Source organism: Martes martes (assembly GCF_963455335.1).
Source record: "Martes martes genome assembly, chromosome: X".
Taxonomy (NCBI): Eukaryota; Metazoa; Chordata; class Mammalia; order Carnivora; family Mustelidae; genus Martes; species Martes martes.
The window spans coordinates 43,526,399-43,545,680 of record NC_137897.1 but is presented as its reverse complement, the minus strand read 5'-3'; the positions used below and the strand labels follow the sequence as shown (position 1 = coordinate 43,545,680).

The 19,282-nt window shown below is 42.0% G+C and overlaps 1 protein-coding gene across 1 annotated transcript in view; it reads left to right on the top strand.

The window, feature by feature from the left end:
• HUWE1 (HECT, UBA and WWE domain containing E3 ubiquitin protein ligase 1) overlaps window positions 1–19,282 on the top strand; it is a 176,260-nt gene that overhangs the window by 135,792 nt on the left and 21,186 nt on the right. The window contains exons 46-59 of the mRNA XM_080795415.1: window positions 3,784–3,929; window positions 4,348–4,414; window positions 5,283–5,497; window positions 9,060–9,271; window positions 9,718–9,900; window positions 12,862–13,034; window positions 13,389–13,537; window positions 14,289–14,364; window positions 15,206–15,304; window positions 15,892–16,025; window positions 16,212–16,380; window positions 17,715–17,943; window positions 18,587–18,765; window positions 19,048–19,137. Of these exons, the coding sequence (XP_080651541.1) occupies window positions 3,784–3,929; window positions 4,348–4,414; window positions 5,283–5,497; window positions 9,060–9,271; window positions 9,718–9,900; window positions 12,862–13,034; window positions 13,389–13,537; window positions 14,289–14,364; window positions 15,206–15,304; window positions 15,892–16,025; window positions 16,212–16,380; window positions 17,715–17,943; window positions 18,587–18,765; window positions 19,048–19,137 (2,121 nt within the window). The remainder of the gene's footprint in view (window positions 1–3,783; window positions 3,930–4,347; window positions 4,415–5,282; window positions 5,498–9,059; window positions 9,272–9,717; window positions 9,901–12,861; window positions 13,035–13,388; window positions 13,538–14,288; window positions 14,365–15,205; window positions 15,305–15,891; window positions 16,026–16,211; window positions 16,381–17,714; window positions 17,944–18,586; window positions 18,766–19,047; window positions 19,138–19,282) is intronic.

Sequence of the window (19,282 nt, the reverse complement as noted above, 5' to 3'; positions counted from 1 at the left end):
TTCCAAATTTCCTCTTGTGATTGAGTTCTAGCTTCAGAGCATTGTGATCTGTAAATATGCAGGGAATGATCTCAGTCTTTTGATACCGGTTGAGACCTGATTTATGACCCAGGATGTGGTCTATTCTGGAGAACGTTCCATGTGCACTGGAGAAGAATGTGTATTCTGTTGTTTTGGGATGGAATGTTCTAAATATATCTGTGATGCCCATCCGGTCCAGTGTGTCATTTAAGGCCTTTATTTCCTTATTGATCTTTTGCTTAGATGATCTGTCCGTTTCAGTGAGGGGAGTGTTAAAGTCCCCTACTATTATTGTATTATTGTCGATGTATTTCTTTGATTTTGTTATTAATTGGTTCATATAGTTGGCTGCTCCCACGTTAGGGGCATAGATTTTTAAAATTGTTAGGTCTTCTTGTTGGACAGACCCTTTGAGTATGATATAGTGTCCTTCCTCATCTCTTATTATAATCTTTGGTTTAAAATCTAATTGACCTGATACAAGGATTGCCACTCTAGCTTTCTTCTGATGTCCATTAGCATGGTATATTGTTTTACACCCTCTCACTTTAAATCTGGAGGTGTCTTCGGGTCTAAAATGAGTTTCTTGTAGGCAGCATATTGATGGGTTTTGTTTTTTTATCCATTCTGATACCCTGTGTCTTTTGATTGGGGCATTGAGCCCATTAACATTCAGGGTAACTATCGAGAGATATGAATTTAGTGCCATTGTATTGCCTGTAAGGTGACTGTTACTGTATATTGTCTCTGTTTCTTTCTGGTCTACTACTTTTAGGGTCTCTCTTTGCTTAGAGGACCCCTTTCAATATTTCCTGTGGAGCTGGTTTGGTGTTTGCAAATTCTTTCAGTTTTTGTTTGTCCTGGAAGCTCTTTATCTCTCCTTCTATTTTCAATGATAGCCTAGCCAGATATAGTATTCTTGGCTGCATGTTTTTCTCATTTAGTGCTCTGAATATATCATGCCAGTTCTTTCTGGCCTGCCAGGTCTCTGTGGATAAGTCTGCTGCCAATCTAATGTTTTTACCCTTGTATGTTCCAGACTTCTTTTCCCGGCCTGCTTTCAGGATTTTCTCTTTGTCGCTAAGACTTGTAAATTTTACTCTCAGGTGATGGGGTATGGACCTATTTTTATTGATTTTGAGGGGTGTTCTTTGCATCTCCTGGATTTTGATGTTTGTTCCCTTTGCCATATTAGGGAAATTCTCTACAATAATTCTTTCCAATATACCTTCTGCTCCCCTCTCCCTCTCTCCTTCTTCTTCTGGAATCCCAATTATTCTAATGTTGTGTCATCTTATGGTGTCACTTACCTCTCGAATTCTCTCCTCGTGGTCCAGTATTTGTTTGTCTCTCTTTTGCTCAGCTTCTTTATTCTCTGTCCTTTGGTCTTCTATGTCACTAATTCTTTATTTTGCCTCATTTATCCTAGCAGTAAGAGCTTCCATTTTTTATTGCACCTCATTAATAGCTTTTTTGATTTCAACTTGGTTAGATTTTAGTTCTTTTATTTCTCCAGAAAGGGCTTTTATCTCTCCGGAGAGGGTTTCTCTAATATCTTCTATGCCTTTTTCGAGCCCGGCTAGAACCTTGAGAATCGTCATTCTGAACTCTAGGTCTGTCATATTACCAATATCCGTATTGATTAGGTGCCCCACCTTCGGTACTGCCTCTTGTTCTTTTTTTTGTGGTGAGTTTTTCCGCCTTGTCATTTTGTCCAGATAAGATTTGCTTTCTCCTCCTCTGGAATTCTGCTGTTCTCCTTGGTAAGTGAAGTTGGTCTTGGCTGGGTTTCTTGTTGATCTTCTGCGGGCGGGGCCTGTTGTAGTGATTCTCAAGTGTCTTTGCTGGAGGCGGAATTGCCCCGCCCTTATCAGGGGCCGGGCTAAGTAATCCGCTCAGGTTGGCTTTCGGGAGCTTTTGTTCCCTGAACGCTTTCCGTAGAGTTCTGGAGGATGGGAATGATAATGGCGGCCTCCCAGTCTCCGGCCTGGAGGAGCCGAGAGCTCAGTGTCCCACTCCTCAGTGCGCCCTCAGAGAAAAGTGCCCATTCGCTCCCGTCTCCCTGGCGTCTGGTCGCACCTGGAGAAAAGCACTCGGTCGCTTCTGCTTCCCTGGCCTCCAGCCCTGCGCTTGGAGAAAAGTGCTCAGTCACTCCGTGTCCCTGGCCGCTGGCTGCGCTCCAAGCTCACCCAGCCTGTGCCCAGTTCAAGGTAACCCCGAGCTGAGAGCTCACTCCTCGGCTTTGTCACTGTAGCCGGCTTCCCCGCTCTAATACCTGCGAGCTCTGCAACACTCAGACACCCCCGGTCCTTCTGTGACCCTGGGGGACCTGGGGTTACGCTGACCCCGCATGGGCTTCTCCCCGGTTTAGCCTCTGGAGCGATGTCCCTCAGTGGAGCAGACTTTTAAAAGTCCTGATTTTGTGCTCCGTTGCTCCGCTGCTTGCCGTGAGCCGGCCCCTCCCCCCGCAGTCTATCTTCCCATCGCTTTGGATTCACTTCTCCGCAGGTCCTACCTTTCAGAAAGTGGTCGATTTCCTGTTTCTGAAATTGTTGCTCCTCTTCTCTTCGATTTCCCGTTGGATTTGTAGGTGTTCGCAATGGTTAGATAAGCTATCTAGCTGATCTCCTGCTACCTGATGTTGTCTCAGCCTGCTAATTCTCTGCCATCTTGACTCCTCCTTCACCAACTTAATCTTAATGAGCACTCACTATGTGCCCATGTACTGGGAATCAAGATGAGTAAAACATATGATGTCCTTTTCTGAAAAAACTAATGGTCATACATTACGACAGATGGCAAAGTAGTGGTGAATCCTAGAGCAAGGCATCTGACTTGGTGGGGGTTGGGGCCTGTAGGAAAGTTTCTTAGAACAGGTGGTTTCTTAAAGTAAGTCTTAAATTATCACTTAAGAGGAGATGAGGAGAATTCTGACATATGAGAGTCCATCCCATACAGAGGAAAGAATAAACAAAGATTAAAGAGGAGATAGTATCTTGTGGACAGAAAAATAAATACCAAGGAGTCTCTAATATTTTCATTCTCAGAAGCAAAAACATCTTTATCTCCCAAAAAACTGGGATCAGTATTAGAAGGTGTAGTTAGGCTTCCTGACCTTTGAGAGCACCATCTCAATCCACCTTTCTTCCTAGCTAAGGTGCTGCTTGTACGTACTGGGAAAGTCATGCATGAATGAATAACTTGGAACCTCAGCTTTCATTCCAGTCATATCCTTCTGGATTTTATTTGGGACATATTTCTTTGATAGGTCTCACAGAATTGCCAAAAATTGATTAATATAGTCTTTACTAAGTCAAGAAAATCTGAGTCTTTGGTGCTTTTCATCCATTCAGCACTCTGATCTGTAAAGAGCTCCTTGTTTCTTCTACAACCATAGAACCTTTACTCCACCTCATATCTTCCCCTACCCCAAAAAATAATTTAGCTATATAGCCAGTGCAACCATTTATTGACCTCTGTTATATTAGGCATAATACTGGCTATGTTCATTTAAGCTTAGTGACAGCTGAGGAAAGTTGAACAGACCAAGTAGATTGCCTGTGGTCACAAAACTAGTTAGTGAAATAATGAGCCTTTCATCCATGCTCTTTTGGTTATACTACATTTATCCTCTTAAGTGAAAGCCTGGCAATATCACCATATAAATAGTCACGGTAAGTTGGAGTAAAATTGACCAAGCTGCCAAATAGGCATTGACGTTGCACAGTTACAGATGAGTTTTGTTTTTGTTTGCTTTTTTAGCAGAGAAATCTGACCCTAAACCTGGGGGTATGACCCAAGAGGTTGGCCAACTCCTACAAGACATGGGTGATGATGTATACCAGCAGTACCGGTCACTTACTCGTCAGAGCAGTGACTTTGATACACAGTCAGGTTTTTCCATTAATGTAAGTCAATTCCAACCTCCTATTTCCTTTTCCCTTTCCAATACCTATGTGTTCTCCATATTTAGGGTTATGCTAGGGAAATTTCAAAGTTACTGATTTTGATATAGCTATTATCTGTTGCCTAAAAATGAAGATAAATTTAGGGTGTCCCTGGGATTTGTCTCTGTTTGGATTGGAAACATTTCCTTAAATTCATTTTTCATTCTCATTTTTCCCTGTCCTTGCTCTCCAATGTCCCAGTCACTGTTTATAATGATTGCTTCCCACAGATTATAGTATATAGCAGGTAAAGGTGGTTAAAAGATAAGCCAAAGAGAATCTGTAGCATTTACAATGAGTATCCTGGGAAGGGATCCTACCATTTAGGGATAATTGTCTTTGAAATTAATAATGGCTCATGAATATTCTTCTTCCATAGAGTCAGGTCTTTGCTGCGGATGGTGCCTCCACTGAGACTTCCACATCTGGGACATCCCAAGGAGAAGGTAATGGTTTACTTTCTCTTGTTCTTATTTCTAGAGAGGACAAAGAAATTGGGTTGGGTATCTTGGGCAGGAGGTATGGGAATATAGGCATAATTGTTGCATTTACTTATCTAAGTAAACTTTTCCCAAGGGTGAGCTCAGTGTTCTGTAAATAAAGGTATCTATATGTTAAAATTAATAAAACTGACATAACCAAGTAATGGTTGCTATGGTACGATCCTTTAGAGCTACTCTTTAAACCACCCCATATATTTCTTTTGTTGGCTTTCATGCTGGCTTATAGAGCTTTGGTGCCAGTGACACAATTCTAGCTCTAAGGTTTATGTGGTAGATTCTTGCCTTGTAGCAGTGTCATGTGGAAGCAGTTTTAAGGATGCCTTCCAAGAGCTGCTGCTCCTTGGATAGAGAAGATCTTTGAGATCTAAGCAAGGAGACATTGTACTTGATATAACTGCTGGGATAAAATATAGAGGGCATGTGATTAATAGCATCTCAGTATTCCTGGATGAGACAGGAAAGCATTTAGAGAGGAGATCAGCTTTTGAGCTAAGCTAGATAAGTAAATGTGTACCAGAGAGACATGTGGGAAGGAAAAGGTAAAAGGGTGTATAAGGCATCTTTGGAGTATACAGTATTTCTGGAGCATAAAATTATGTGTAAAAGAAGGGGAGTGACAGAAGATATGTGAATAGCCTCCCTGCTGTACCTATCATCTTAGCTGTCTGTCCTTCTGCTGTGTTGTGAGGGGGACTTTCAGTTTGTACCATTGTCCTAAAGTGGAGGAGGAGGAGTATTCTTGCACTTGAGACTTGATGTTTGCCAATATTTCAGTGTGAAATTGAACCAGAGTTTGGCTCTTTCTCAACAGCATCAACTCCAGAGGAGTCTCGGGATGGGAAGAAAGATAAAGAAGGGGACCGGGCCTCTGAGGAAGGCAAGCAGAAAGGCAAAGGCAGCAAACCTTTAATGCCCACCTCCACTATTCTTCGTCTTCTGGCAGAGTTGGTGAGGTCCTATGTTGGTATTGCTACCCTGATTGCCAACTACAGCTACACTGTGGGCCAATCTGAGCTGATTAAAGAGGTAATATTTCCAGTATGTCTAAGGCTTTATACTGTTATCATTTGGCTACAGATGTGTCAGACTCTTTGCTAGGAACCTATGCATGCTAGCCCAGTGTTGCAAGGCAGAGGCCTCTTAAGATACAATGAAGAAGTTAGATATTTTCCAGTGATGTGGTGCTATCAGGCTCATTACAGGGAGTGAATTGGTGCCATTTGTTATTTGTTTTGTAGAAAACTACTTGGTCTGCAGTGTGGCAGCTACAAAAGGCAAGGTTTGGAGTCAGACCAGTTAAGAATCTGATCTAGATAGCAATCTAGGTAATACAGCATCTTGGTGAAGTTGCAGGAAAAAAATAGGTGAGTTGAAGAGATATTTTAAAGGTAGAAACAGACAAGAATTGGAAGAAAACAAAATCAAGGACTTGATATTTTATGGTTTTCCATTCCTTTTTATGTTAGTAGAAGAAAATGGTTTGAAGAGAAAAGGTAGAATTCAAAAGGTTTGAAGAGAAAGGTATCTGTGGTTTGTCTGCATAAGGGTGTCTAGGGGACTGTAGAATAAGCCAAATAAACAAGAATATGGGTGTTTATCTTCCAGATGTACTCAGCACCTGTGCTAAGACACCTGATGTGGTTAATAATATTGGTAATATGGAATATAAGGAAAGTCTAAATGTCTGTCAGAGCTTGGAGAAAAAATGAAGTCGTATTTTGTATGTCCTGATATGGAATTATCTTTAAGTTATTTTTCAAGTGAGAGGGCACTCTAAGAAACTAGATTATGTTCCCATATATGTAAAAGGAGTGCCCAGGGAATTTTTTTTCATAAAGTGGATCTTGTTTGGGGTTGTCATATTTTAACTTTATGGTTAGTAAGTAGTAAAGGTTTTGAGAGTGGAATGGGGACATTAATGTTGCAGGCAAAGAATAAGAAAGCAGCTGCCATTTTTTAAGCTATTTTGGCTTTAATCCAAGTTTTTAAAATACATACAAAGATACACAGTTCCTGAATAATTCATCAGTTTTTCTTGGGTGACCATTACCCAAATTAAAATGTTACAAATTCCCTAAAAGCTTACCCCTTCATGCCTTTACACCTTTCCCCCTCCCCTTTAAGCTTCTATAAGGTCACCATTATCTTGAGTTCTATTGCCACAGGTTAGTTTTGCAACTTTGTGTAAATGGAATCTTATAGTACATACTCCTTTGTGTCTGGATTCTTCTTTGTTTAATGTGTTTCCAAAATTGATTTTTTTTTTTGTGGTTATAGTTTATTTGCTATATAGAGTTCCCTTGTGTGAATGTAACACAATCTTATCCATTCCAGTGCTGAGACACAGTTGAGTGGTTTTCCATTTAGAGGTATTAAAAGTAGTGTTGCTACAGTCCATTCTTATACATGTCTTGGTGAATATACACAGTTGGCCCTTGAACAACACACGAGTGTTAAGGGTGCCAACACACCCTTCCCCCACTCCATTTATGCAGTTGAAAAATCCGCATATAACTTTTGACTCCTCAGAAACTTTACTGGTAGCCTGCTGTTGACCAGAAGCCTTACCCAATATCATAAAGTTAATTAACACATACTTTGTATGTCTGTATGTATTCGAGAAAAGAAAATATGATTAAGAAAATCATAAGAAGAGGGGCGCCTGGATTGGAGCCCCGCATCGGGCTCTCTGCTCAGCGGGGAGCCTGCTTCCTCCTCTCTCTCTCTCTGCCTGCTTCTCTGCCTACTTGTGATCCCCCTCTGTCAAATAAATAAATAAAATCTTTAAAAAAAAAAAAAGAAAATCGTAAGAAGAAATATAATTACAGTATGGTACTTTATAAAAAAAAAAAGTGCATATAAGTGGGCCCACACAGTTCAAACCCGTGTTGTTCAAGGATCAAACTGTACAAGTGTTTCTGTTAGGTGGTATATGCCTAGAAATAGAATTGCTAGTCTCTTTAGCTTTAGCAAATGGTGCCAAAAGTTTCCAGAGTGGTTGTGTCAATTTATATTATCACCAAACATAGCATATGGGAGTTCAGGTTGTTTCACCTCCTTGCCAACACTTGGTATTTTTCTCATTTTTCATTTTAGCTGATCTAGTGGATTTGTAGTGGTATTGCATTGTGGTTAAAATATCCTTGTCTTTATTGGCCATTTGGATATTCTCCTGTGATGTGTCCAAGTCTTGTATTCTTGTTTTCTATTGAATTCTTCACATATTCTGTATATAAGTATTTTTATGGAGTTACGTGTATTAAACGTACATTAGGCATTTTATTTCAAAGTTTTTAATCATTATGCCAGTTGTAGTTACTGGTGGAATAAGACATTTAATTGTAAGTTTATTAAGTGTGTGTTTAATACATGTCACGTGGCCTTGTGGTACTGGGTACTCCTAGGTGCTTTACAAATGCTATTGATGATCCTTTCCTCAGGACTGGAAGGTGATTGGTATTGCCACCCTTAACAGAGAAGTAGAATAGGCTCAGAAAGGTTAGCTTGCTCAAGGTCAGCTGCAGAGTAGCAGGATTAGAATTGGAACCCAGGTTTCTGATTATAAATGCAAGTCTCTTTACTGCATCACACTGCTTTCCCAAATTGCAAAGCTTTTTTTCCAGTTTTTAGTAATAATGTCACATAACATATTTATATAATTTTGTATTCACTACTGGGAATTTTTTTCTAGTAAGTTCCATCTTAACTAGGCTACCTTATTTAATTATCCAGACTTTAGAATTCTTCAGTGCTTTTTTTTTTAATTGAGGCAAATTTTACATAAAATTAAGCATTTAAGTGTATAGTTGACTTGCATTTGGTACATTAAGTGTTGTGCAACCATCATCTCTTTCTAATTCTGAAATCATTAATGTATTTTGATCCAAAATCTGCTTGAATGACAACAGAACTTTAAGTTCCTTTCTAATATAAGGAATTACCAGGGCAGAAATGATTGTTAGAAAGGAACAAGTCTCAATTTCCTTCCCTTGTTGCACCTTTTTTGCTATTTTATGTAACTCTTCATTAAATATGTTTGCATCCATATCTGTGACTACTGTTCGAACTCCTGCCACTTTTTAGCCCACGTTCCTTAGCATGTTGTAGGTATTGGTAAATATTACAATTTAATAGAATACTGAAGGAATTGTAGCACTCAATTATGAATCAGGATTTGAATCCTTTCCATTGGCTAAGTTTTTTGTGCAGGCCATGTTTCTTTGGGCCTCAGATTACCCATCTGTCAGACAGGGGAAATATTGAACTTGGCTTAACTGTTCTATAGGTTTACTGTGAACAGTTCTATCAAATATCACACATAAAAATGTTTGAGAAATGCCAAGTGACATGTAAATAAAGGTGCTTAAACTGTGTAATGAGAAATGAATGAGATTTAAAAGCATAAAATCTGGATTTGCTACTCGCTTAGCATGTACCTTCAACCTTTGGTCTTCTCATCTATAAAGTAGACCTGATAATTGACGGGATGACTTGAAGGATCAAATCTCTGTATATGTACCTTGTTGATAAGCAAATAATATGGCATAATTGTGCTTGTGAGTAAACGTCATGGTTAATGACTTTTCAGGACTGCAGTGTGCTAGCTTTTGTTCTGGACCACCTCCTCCCACATACCCAGAATGCAGAAGACAAGGACACACCTGCCCTGGCCCGCCTATTCCTCGCAAGCCTGGCTGCTGCAGGGAGTGGCACAGATGCCCAAGTGGCCCTTGTGAATGAAGTAAAAGCAGCCCTGGGACGGGCACTGGCTATGGCTGAGAGTACAGAGAAACATGCCAGGTAAAATCCATGCCTGATGTAGTGCTAGTAACCAATAGCATCCCCTTACTGCATTCCTTGTCCATGGAATTCCTTGCACTTGAACAAGAGTTCTGGTCCCACTGGCACTGTGTATTCTCTGGTCCTCTCAAATAGTTCTAGTGCTTCCAGATACCTACAGTATTGATTACATTTGGAGGAGGATACAGCTTAGAGAAAAAAACAAAGGGATGTTTTCATTATATTTCTGAGGTCTTGAAGTTCAACAGGCTATTCAGTCTCACTTTTTAAATTATGTGTAAAGAAAACTAAGAGTGCTACCACTCAGGGAGTGAGCTCTCACCTCTTTCAGTGTTACTTCCACAAGGAAATACTGAGGGCACAGGAAGGTTATCTGAGGTGAGTTAGTGAAGACACCAAAGAACAGGCAGTATTCATATGATAGAGGTGTCACACTTCTCTCCCAGGCTTCAGGCAGTGATGTGTATCATCAGTACTATCATGGAGTCCTGCCCCTCCACCTCCAGCTTCTACAGCAGTGCCACAGCCAAGACCCAGCACAATGGCATGAACAACATCATTCGACTCTTCCTAAAGAAGGGACTGGTTAATGACCTGGCAAGAGTGCCTCACAGCCTGGACCTGTCTAGGTAAAGTTATTCCTGAACTCCAGCTGCAGGCTTTTGCCCTCTCTTTAGTCATGCTGCTTTTATTTCTTCATTTGCTTGTATTTCCTGTATCCTCGTCAGATGAGTAGTGAGCCACCAATGTGATAGGAAAGATTTGGATATAGGTGGGAACCTGAGTTCTTAGTATCGTGGTTAAGCAAGACACTTTGCCTTTCTTTAGGCCTTAGTTTTCTCATTTCTTGCGAACTCAAGGGTTAGACTGTATGAATAATTTTTTTCCCAAGCTTCCCCCACCTTAATTAAAATTAACCTATTATTGTAAGATTATATGTGTATCATGAGAACTACAGATGAGCAAAAATAGATATCACTGCCACTCAGATATCACTGTTACCTACCACATATCTCTCAGTGGTTTTCTTCACATACATACAAAATGTATTTTGTACTAAAATGATGTTATATATGTTGTTGTATAACCTGGGTTGGGTTAGGGGGGTTTTTTTGTTTGTTTTTTTTCAGTTACTATGTCTACCTTTCAGTGTAAGTAAATTTTCATCCTTTATATATAATGCCCAAATCCATATTCAAAAAATTTTGTGCAAACCAGAATCTAGTTATAGATCTTGCATTACTTCTGGTTATGTCCTCTGAATCTCTGTTATTCTAACACAGAACCTTAATTTTTTTAATCTTCATTTTATTTCTGTTAGTGACACTAACTTGTTGAGGTGGTCAGGCCTGCCATCCTGCAGAATCTCTTGCCTTCTAGATTTGGTCCATTGCAGTTCCTTTACTCCCTGTTTTCTGTAAACTTCTAATTAGAGCTAGAAGCTTAATGGAGCAAATTAAAGTTATTGGTTAGGATATATCTCATATTCTGTCATGGGGCAACACATCTCTTTGAACTATCAAAAATCATGATAAAACTGACTACTAGAGTGATAATTGTCATTGTACTGTTACATTTTCCCCCTTCTTACTACAAAGTAATCTGTGTTAGTATTTTGGCACTGTATAAATGTTTGGTTTCCTGTCAGCCATATACCTAATTAATGATCTTAACAGTAACTGATAATCCTTTCCTGTTCTAATTTCTTTGGGGATTATCAGTGATAACTTTCTCAATTCTGTCATTCCTTCTACACTATTAGCTGGCATTTTTGTGTGACAAAGCCCTATTCAAGGGGGTTACCCTGAAGTACAGTTCCTACTGAAAAAGCAGGATAAAAACTTCGTTTTTTTTTTTTTTTCTTTAAGTCACCACTTTTTAGAGTAATCAGTAGACTTAATCACCACCCCAAATGCAACTTTTCTCTGGCTTTCAATTTTCTGTTTTCACTGATTTTTTTATTTTTTTTTATTTTTATTTTTTTAATTTTATTTATTTGACAGACAGATCACAAGTAGGCAGAGAGGCAAGCAGAGAGAGAAGGGAGGAAGCAGGCTTCCTGCTGAGCAGAGAGCCCGATGCGGGGCTCGATCCCAGGACGCTGGGATCATGACCTGAGCCGAAGGCAGCGGCTTTAACCCACTGAGCCACCCAGGCGCCCCTTCACTGATTTTTTTAAATCAGTAATTGAATTATTTGGACCACTGCAGTCATTCTTTCTCGTTATATCTTTGGCTCATGGGGCCTCCTCAGACAGATTTCTTTGTCCTTTTGATACAAATTCATCAGCTTTTTTTTTAAAGATTTTATTTATTTATTTATTTGACAGAGATCACAAGTAGGCAGAGAGGCAGGCAGAGAGAGAGGGGGAAGCAGGCTCCCCACCGAGCAGAGAGCCCAATGTGGGGATCAGTCCCAGGACCCTGAGATCACGACCTGAGACGAAGGCAGAGGCCTAACCCACTGAGCCACCCAGGTGCCCCTCATCAGTTTTCTTAAAACGTTTAAAATTTTCAAACTCAGGAGTGTAATGAGCACCGTATGTCTCATCTAGATTAACCAGTGGTTATCATTTCTGTCCTGTTTGAGTTCCCCCATTTAGAAGCTAAATCATTTGAAGTTCATTGCAAACAACATGATGTTTTAACCTCTGAATGCTTCAGCATGTTTCTCCTAAAAATAAACATTCTTTTACATGGCTAGAATATCATCACATCTAAGAAATTTTACCATTGATATAATAGTACTCAATATGTATTTCATATTCAGATATCCCCAATTATTCCAAGTATTACACCTTGAGGGGAGAGTGGTTTTTGTCCAGGATCCAATGAGCATCACTAATTGCATTTGATTATCCTGTATCTCTTGTTATGACATTTGACTGTTTTGAAGGATCCAGAAAGACAAATGTAGAATATTCCATAATCTGGATTTGTCTGATTGCTTCCTTATATTCAGGTTTAGGTTAAACTTTCCAGCATTAATAGTATATAGGTGATGTTTGCCCTTATTGGTGCATCACACCAGGAGATAAATAATACTAATTTGTCCATTATTGGTAATGCTAAGTTTGATCACAGTTAAAGGTTAGCTTTCCCCTTTGTACTTAATAAGTTTTCTATGGGGTGATGCTTTGAGTTCACGTGAAGATCATATGAATATCTTATGCCCTGAGGATTTTTAACTCCATAGTTTTAGCATTTATTGGTGATCTTTGCCTGGATCACTTACATTATTGTCTGAAAAGTGATGATTTCTGACTTTATCATGCCTGTTTATTAGCAGGCATTCTTTTATAGTGAAGATTTCCTTCTGCCTGTTTGTATCCCTTTGGCTGCAGATTCTTTTTACATTTAATGTAATACCATTACCATCATTATTGTTGATACTTCAGTGTTTCAAATTTGACCTGTGGTAATGATGACCCCATTAATTTTTTAAAGCCTCTGGTACAACAAGATGTCCCAGACTCACCTTGTACCCTCCATGCCTCATCCCTGGAATCAGCTGTTACTCTGTTGAGCCTTGGTTCCTCCTTAGTGTGGGTTTCTGTGCTAAGTCCATCTCTATATCTTCCTTTATCTCAGTCCAAACATGGCCAACACAGTCAATGCTGCTTTGAAGCCTTTGGAAACACTTTCCCGGATTGTTAACCAGCCCAGTAGCCTTTTTGGCAGCAAGAGTGCTTCTAGCAAGAGCAAGTCTGAGCAGGATGCCCAAGGAGCTGCTCAGGACTCCAATAGCAACCAGCAGGACCCAGGTAGGGAATCAGAGCCAATGGACTGAAGAGCTGGCTGGGTGGGCATAGCTATTTTATGGGTGCATTGCATCACAACTGTTCTGGCTTGGTGGTGTTTCCCTGGGAACTTGCTGGCCTTCCAGAGATCTGTCATAGTGGTGTGGGAATCCGCCCCACAAAGAATTCCTTCAAATTGCAGCCTTATTTGGCTCTCCTCACACGTAGCCTTGTCTTTTCCTTTGTCACCCATTCATTTATTCTCTGAGAACTTGTAAACTTGCCCAGGGAAGGGACCTTATTGTCTTCATGCTTGCCTCGTGGTGCCCTGCACATAGGCACCCTTTGATTATTTTGCTGGTTGGTTGATTGTTTCAGGCGAGCCTGGGGAAGCAGAAGTGCAGGAGGAGGATCATGATGTCACTCAGACAGAGGTGGCAGATGGGGATATCATGGATGGGGAGGCTGAAACCGACTCAGTGGTGATTGCTGGGCAGCCTGAGGTGCTCAGTTCACAAGAGATGCAGGTAGGGAGGCAGATCACCCAGCATACCCCTATTGCGGCGCTGAACCAAACCCCCAAGCGATGTGGGTGGGTGAGTACTTTAGATCTTTGCCTCAATGCTGTCTGTTTTGCAGAGGAACACAGATGATACTCTTAGTAGTGGATCAGTAAATGTGTTTGAATTGTATTAAATGAGGGGTGGGGGCAGGGCCAGGATGCCATCCATGTACTACGAAACAGAAAAGATCCCAAGAGGAAAACTTAAGCACAGGTGAAATGTGGATGCAGAAAACTGGCCTGAGCCCTTTGGGCCCAAGGTATTTGATTTATTTGGCTCTGGTCATTAATGGAAACTCCTTAACATTACTGTTGTGCCTATAGCACCTGGTCTCACTGGAGCATTCAAACCAGCTATTTTCTAAAGACCCTAAAGAAGGCATTGTAATTTCTGGAGCTAGTAGCAGTGCTAAGAAATGGGGCCTACAGTCTTAAGCTGCTAGCTCTGAGGAGATCTGCATGTATTCCTGGATAGTAAAACAACTACCAGATCTGAGATAACTGGGATGAATCCATTTGAAGGACAGTCTGAGTGCGGATTGGCAGCACATGGTAGTTTCTGTGCTCTTAGCACCAAATGTGTGGTGTTTATGCAACATGTTCTGTCACATGTTATCCTAGAAATATATACTCCCTTGTTGGCTTTTTTTAGGGTTTCCTTGCTAGCGCAATGATAGACTTGTGTGCATCCATATATATGTTCTATTTCTCTCCAGGTTGAGAATGAGCTGGAGGACCTGATAGATGAGTTGCTTGAGAGGGATGGCGGATCTGGGAACAGTACAATTATAGGTGAGAGCCCCAGAACTGAGTATAGCCTCTTCCTTTGCCTCAGTCTCTCTTGGGAGGACCCTTTTTCTCATCATCTGCTTGCTCAGCTCTGCCTAAGGGCTCATAGCCAGCCTAGATTGCTGCTTGTCTTGATGTTGATGGTCTTACAGATGAGAAATTCACAAACCATCTACAGACCTGTGGTGACAGGTCTGAAGCGTTGCCTGTGTGGGGGAGGTGGAGGGGGTGGCCATCAGTATAGATGATACATGAGGCACATCAAGAGTGTTTATTCATGGAAGCCTAGAGGAGGAGGCTTTAGAGGCTGTAGGGTGAGAAAGTGCTTTCCTTTCAGTTCTTCAGCAAAATCCAGGGGCTTTCCGCCTCTGAGTCTCAGTAGTGTAAAAAGAGTGATCATTCCCTAAGGGTGGCCCTTTTTACAACTCAAAGGGAAAATGGCAAAAGTACCCTACTGTCACCTGGCTCCAAGGGTCTATGTGTTACTTGTTTTTATTTTATTGATAAAGGAAATCAAAGGATAAATGGAAGTAGACCTGTATTTTTAAATTTGACAAGACTTTTTCACACCCATTATCCTCTGTGGTTTCACAATTAGTGGGATTGGCAGGGCAGATGTGATCATCCCATTTTACAGATGAGGAAACTGAGACTCAGACAGGTAAAGTGACTGGCCAAGCTCACCTAGCTAGTCAACAGCAGAGAACCTAGGTCTTCTCCCTCATCCAAAAAAAAAAAAAAAAAACTGGATATCTGCTGGGTGTACATAGCTACTTTAGGCGCACCCAATCTGGAAAGGGAAGTCCTCTGTTGTTCAGTGAAGGCTCTGCTCTGTAACCTTCAGTGAGCAGAAGTGGAGAGGATGAATCACAAGAGGACGTGCTGATGGATGAAGCTCCTTCCAACCTCAGCCAAGCTTCCACCTTGCAGGCCAACCGAGAAGGTGAGAGTGCCGAGGCCAGAAAGGCCTCCCTTCTTGCCCTGCACGTCTGACAGACACTACACTAGGGTTTTCCTGGAGGCAGCTGCCCACATGTGCAGAATAAGGAAGCATCTGTCTGCATGCGCTGACATACACCATCCACTTTATCCTCAGCCAGTTTTTCAAATAACATGTTACTACTGCTTGCCCAAAAGTTTGTCACTTCTTACTTGGTTCGCTTTCTTCTCACCCACCTGCTATCATCGCTCCAGATTCCCTCTTACCAACAGGATGCAGTCAGTAGCAAAGTAGGACTGGAAAGGCAAAGGGGCACCAGCAGACTTGGCCAAGTCCTAGACCATGGCTCCTGAAGTACCACCCTATAGCCAGCCTCCACATTCAGCCACCCTGCTCAGCGTGTTGATGCATTGATTGGCACTCTCAGGAAATCAGGGCTGGCTCACTAAGTCTGTACATCACCCCAGATCTGGTTCTTCCTCTCCTAGAGTCAGATACCCCATCGCCTTCCCACTCAGTCTGCTGGCCTGCACAGTAGCCTGTTTGCTAGCTACTCAGTATAGTCCTCCAATGTGCTCCCTTTGTTTTAGATTCCATGAATATCCTGGACCCTGAGGATGAGGAGGAGCACACTCAGGAAGAGGACAGCAGTGGCAGTAACGAGGATGAGGATGATAGTCAGGATGAAGAGGAGGAGGAGGAGGAAGATGAGGAAGATGATCAGGTGAGGGGGGACTGTGTTTGGGCTGGTTCAGACAACCTCTTGATGGGAACACAGAGCTGGAGAAAACCAACAGTCTGGGTTGCTAGCCTCAGCGCCTCCCTCCCTCATGTGCAAATGTGGCCATGACACCAGACTTCAGAAAACCCTTACCTCCAGCAATTCTCCATCTCCTATTTTCCCCTTAAGGAGGATGATGAAGGTGAAGAGGGAGATGAAGACGATGACGACGATGGCTCTGAAATGGAATTGGATGAGGATTACCCTGATATGAACGCTTCTCCCTTGGTCCGATTTGAGCGCTTTGACCGGGAGGATGATCTCATCATTGAGTTTGACAACATGTTCTCCAGTGCTAGTAAGATACAGGGGCTCAGCTGGGTTTTACCTCTTGATTCGTATACCCTTCTCTAGGGTAAGCCAAGCAGTGAACCAGAGCAGCTATCAATCTGATACAGCACTTCTTTTCCTATGCTGACTTCCTGGGGCAAGGGATATCTGAATCCATCTCTCTCAATAAATGTGTACTTAGAAGAAGGAATTGTGAGAGGCTGCTTTTGTTCTCTCCACCTCAGTAAACAGGCAGCCATTTTAGAGCCTGGACAACTTGATGATTTGCTTGAATTTTTTTTTTTTTTAAGTGAGACCAAGGCTGACTGCATCAGGCACCCATGTGCATGCTACAGTGACAGGGAAATCAATAATTCTTATGTCTGTAACACTGGATCTTGAGAGTTTGGATGAACACCTTTGAGCTTGGCATTGGGGAGTATATTTGAGCACATTCACTCTGGTCATCAAGGATGCATCTTTTTCGGAGGAGAGAGTGAATCTCTTCCCTTCTCCCCCATCAACGACAAAGTTCGCTTTTAGCATCTAGTTCTTAGAATCAAGCTGTCCTGAGAAGGCAGGTCTTGACCCCAAATCACAAGCATGATATAGCAGAAAATACTGAACTGTTCTGGTCTGTTGTCTTGGCCAAGTAGTCTCTTACCTCTTTGAGCCTCAGTTTGTCACCTGTAAATGAAAAGTTCTAAAAGAAAAAAAATGGGTTGTATTACATAATTTTCAAGGTGCCTTCTATTCTGTGATTTTCTTTGCATTTTTGTGATTTCCATCAGTCTTTTGTTGAGCCTCCCTTCATTTAGCAAATTAAACATTTGAGGAGTGCCTACTGCTTCCTAGGTACTCAGGATACAGCAGTGAAAAAGAAAGCAGTCCTTTTCCATGAAAGAAGCTTATGGTCTGTTAGGAATTATAAGTTAGGAGGCGTTACGTTGTAGTATGGTAAGAAAGCCCAGAAAAAAAGGATTATTAAGCCAATCTATAGAATCAGAGGAGTGACATCTGGGCCAAGAACAAAAAAGCAGGTGAAGGGGGATAGGAGTCCTCTAGGTGAAGGGAGTAGCATGTTTCTCAGGGGCCTAGAAGCATCACTGTGGCTATAGTGTGAAGAATGGATTGGGAGAAGGTACTATTTAGGAGGCTGTTGCTATATCTAGATAAGAGATTGTGGCATAAGCTATGGTAGTGTCAGTGATTATAAATGAGGTGTGGGAATGAGGGAGAAAGGACAAAGCTCAGGTTTCCGTGTGAGGAAGTAAGGCCCAGGAGACATGGTTCTGTTGGAACAACCATGGAAGAGATTTTTTTTTTTTTTGGCACTGACCCCTTTACATATTGTCCTTGCAGCAGACATCCCCCCATCCCCAGGAAATATCCCTACCACTCACCCACTGATGGTACGCCATGCAGACCACAGTTCTCTGACGCTGGGCAGTGGCTCTTCCACAACGCGTCTCACCCAGGGCATCGGGCGCAGTCAGAGGACCCTAAGGCAACTAACGGCCAATACAGGCCATACCATTCACGTTCATTACCCTGGGAATCGCCAGCCCAACCCTCCTCTTATACTCCAGAGGTAAGTTACATTTGTCCCATTTCTTGGGATTGTATGTGCAGCTTTTTGGGGAGTACTAAATCATGTAACAGTCTTCTTGCTTAAGTGTTCTCCTATGCATACCTTCAGCAATCGATGAAGCATCTCATGTGCCAAGCACTTAACACTTTAAATATAGACAGGACAAGATTTCTGCCCTCAGTCTTAGAGTTTGGTGGAAGAAACAATATCAGAGTGAGAGAAAAGGACATAGGTGTCATAATGGTCAGTGTACAGGCTACAGTGGGTACACAAGAGAGATAGGGTACGGTGCATGGCATTATCAATGACACACACTCTGCCAGGAACTAATATCCAACCTCAGCCCAAATAAAGTTGGCAAACTGATAGTTAGAAAAGTAACTGAGATTTATGCTTAGTGGGACACCTGACTGGCTCACCCAGAGGAGCAGGCAGTTCTTGATCTTGGGGTCATGAGTTAGAGCCCCATGTTGGGTGTAGAGATTACTTAAATAAAAGTTAAAAAAAAAAGATTTATGCTTAATATGATCAGGTCCATAATAGTGTTAAGCATTTCCAAGAGGGTACAGAAAGGATCTCGCAATAACATTGCAGGACCCCTATGAATTACAGTGACCATGGTACCCCCACCATCACCCTGCAGGTTGCTTGGTCCTTCTGCTGCTGCTGACATCCTTCAGCTGAGCAGCAGCCTTCCCCTACAAAGCCGTGGCCGAGCCCGCCTCCTGGTAGGCAATGATGATGTCCACATCATTGCCAGATCTGATGATGAACTGCTGGATGACTTCTTCCATGACCAGAGCACAGCTACCAGCCAAGCAGGCAAGTTTGTGTGGTGAAAGGAAGAGTACAGTTTTTCACATTCTGCTTTTTTCTTGCTGAGGGAAGGCAGAGCAATATCTGCCCTGCCTAAAGTAACCACATTTTATCAGATCCAGAACCACTTGATAGTTTAGCCAAGGTCAACAAAACCTTTACTATCTCTGGACACTTGTGATGTGCCAAATGTTGTGATAGACTTTGGGTCCTGTTAGAGAAATATGGCAATTTTGGGATCAGATGACATAGGACCAGGCCAAGAATCTCACTCTTTTGCCCCTACAGGGACCCTGTCCAGCATCCCCACAGCCCTGACCCGCTGGACAGAGGAATGCAAAGTTCTCGATGCTGAGAGCATGCATGACTGTGTTTCAGGTATGAGACAGCTTGGTTATCTGGGCAGTAGTGAGCCTTCCACAGCTGGCAATGAGTGCGTGGGAATTGTTGCCCTCATTCTCTGGCCACAGGCTCTGCCTCTTGGCTACCTCCACTGAGCAACTTCTGATCTTTGCTTCTTTGA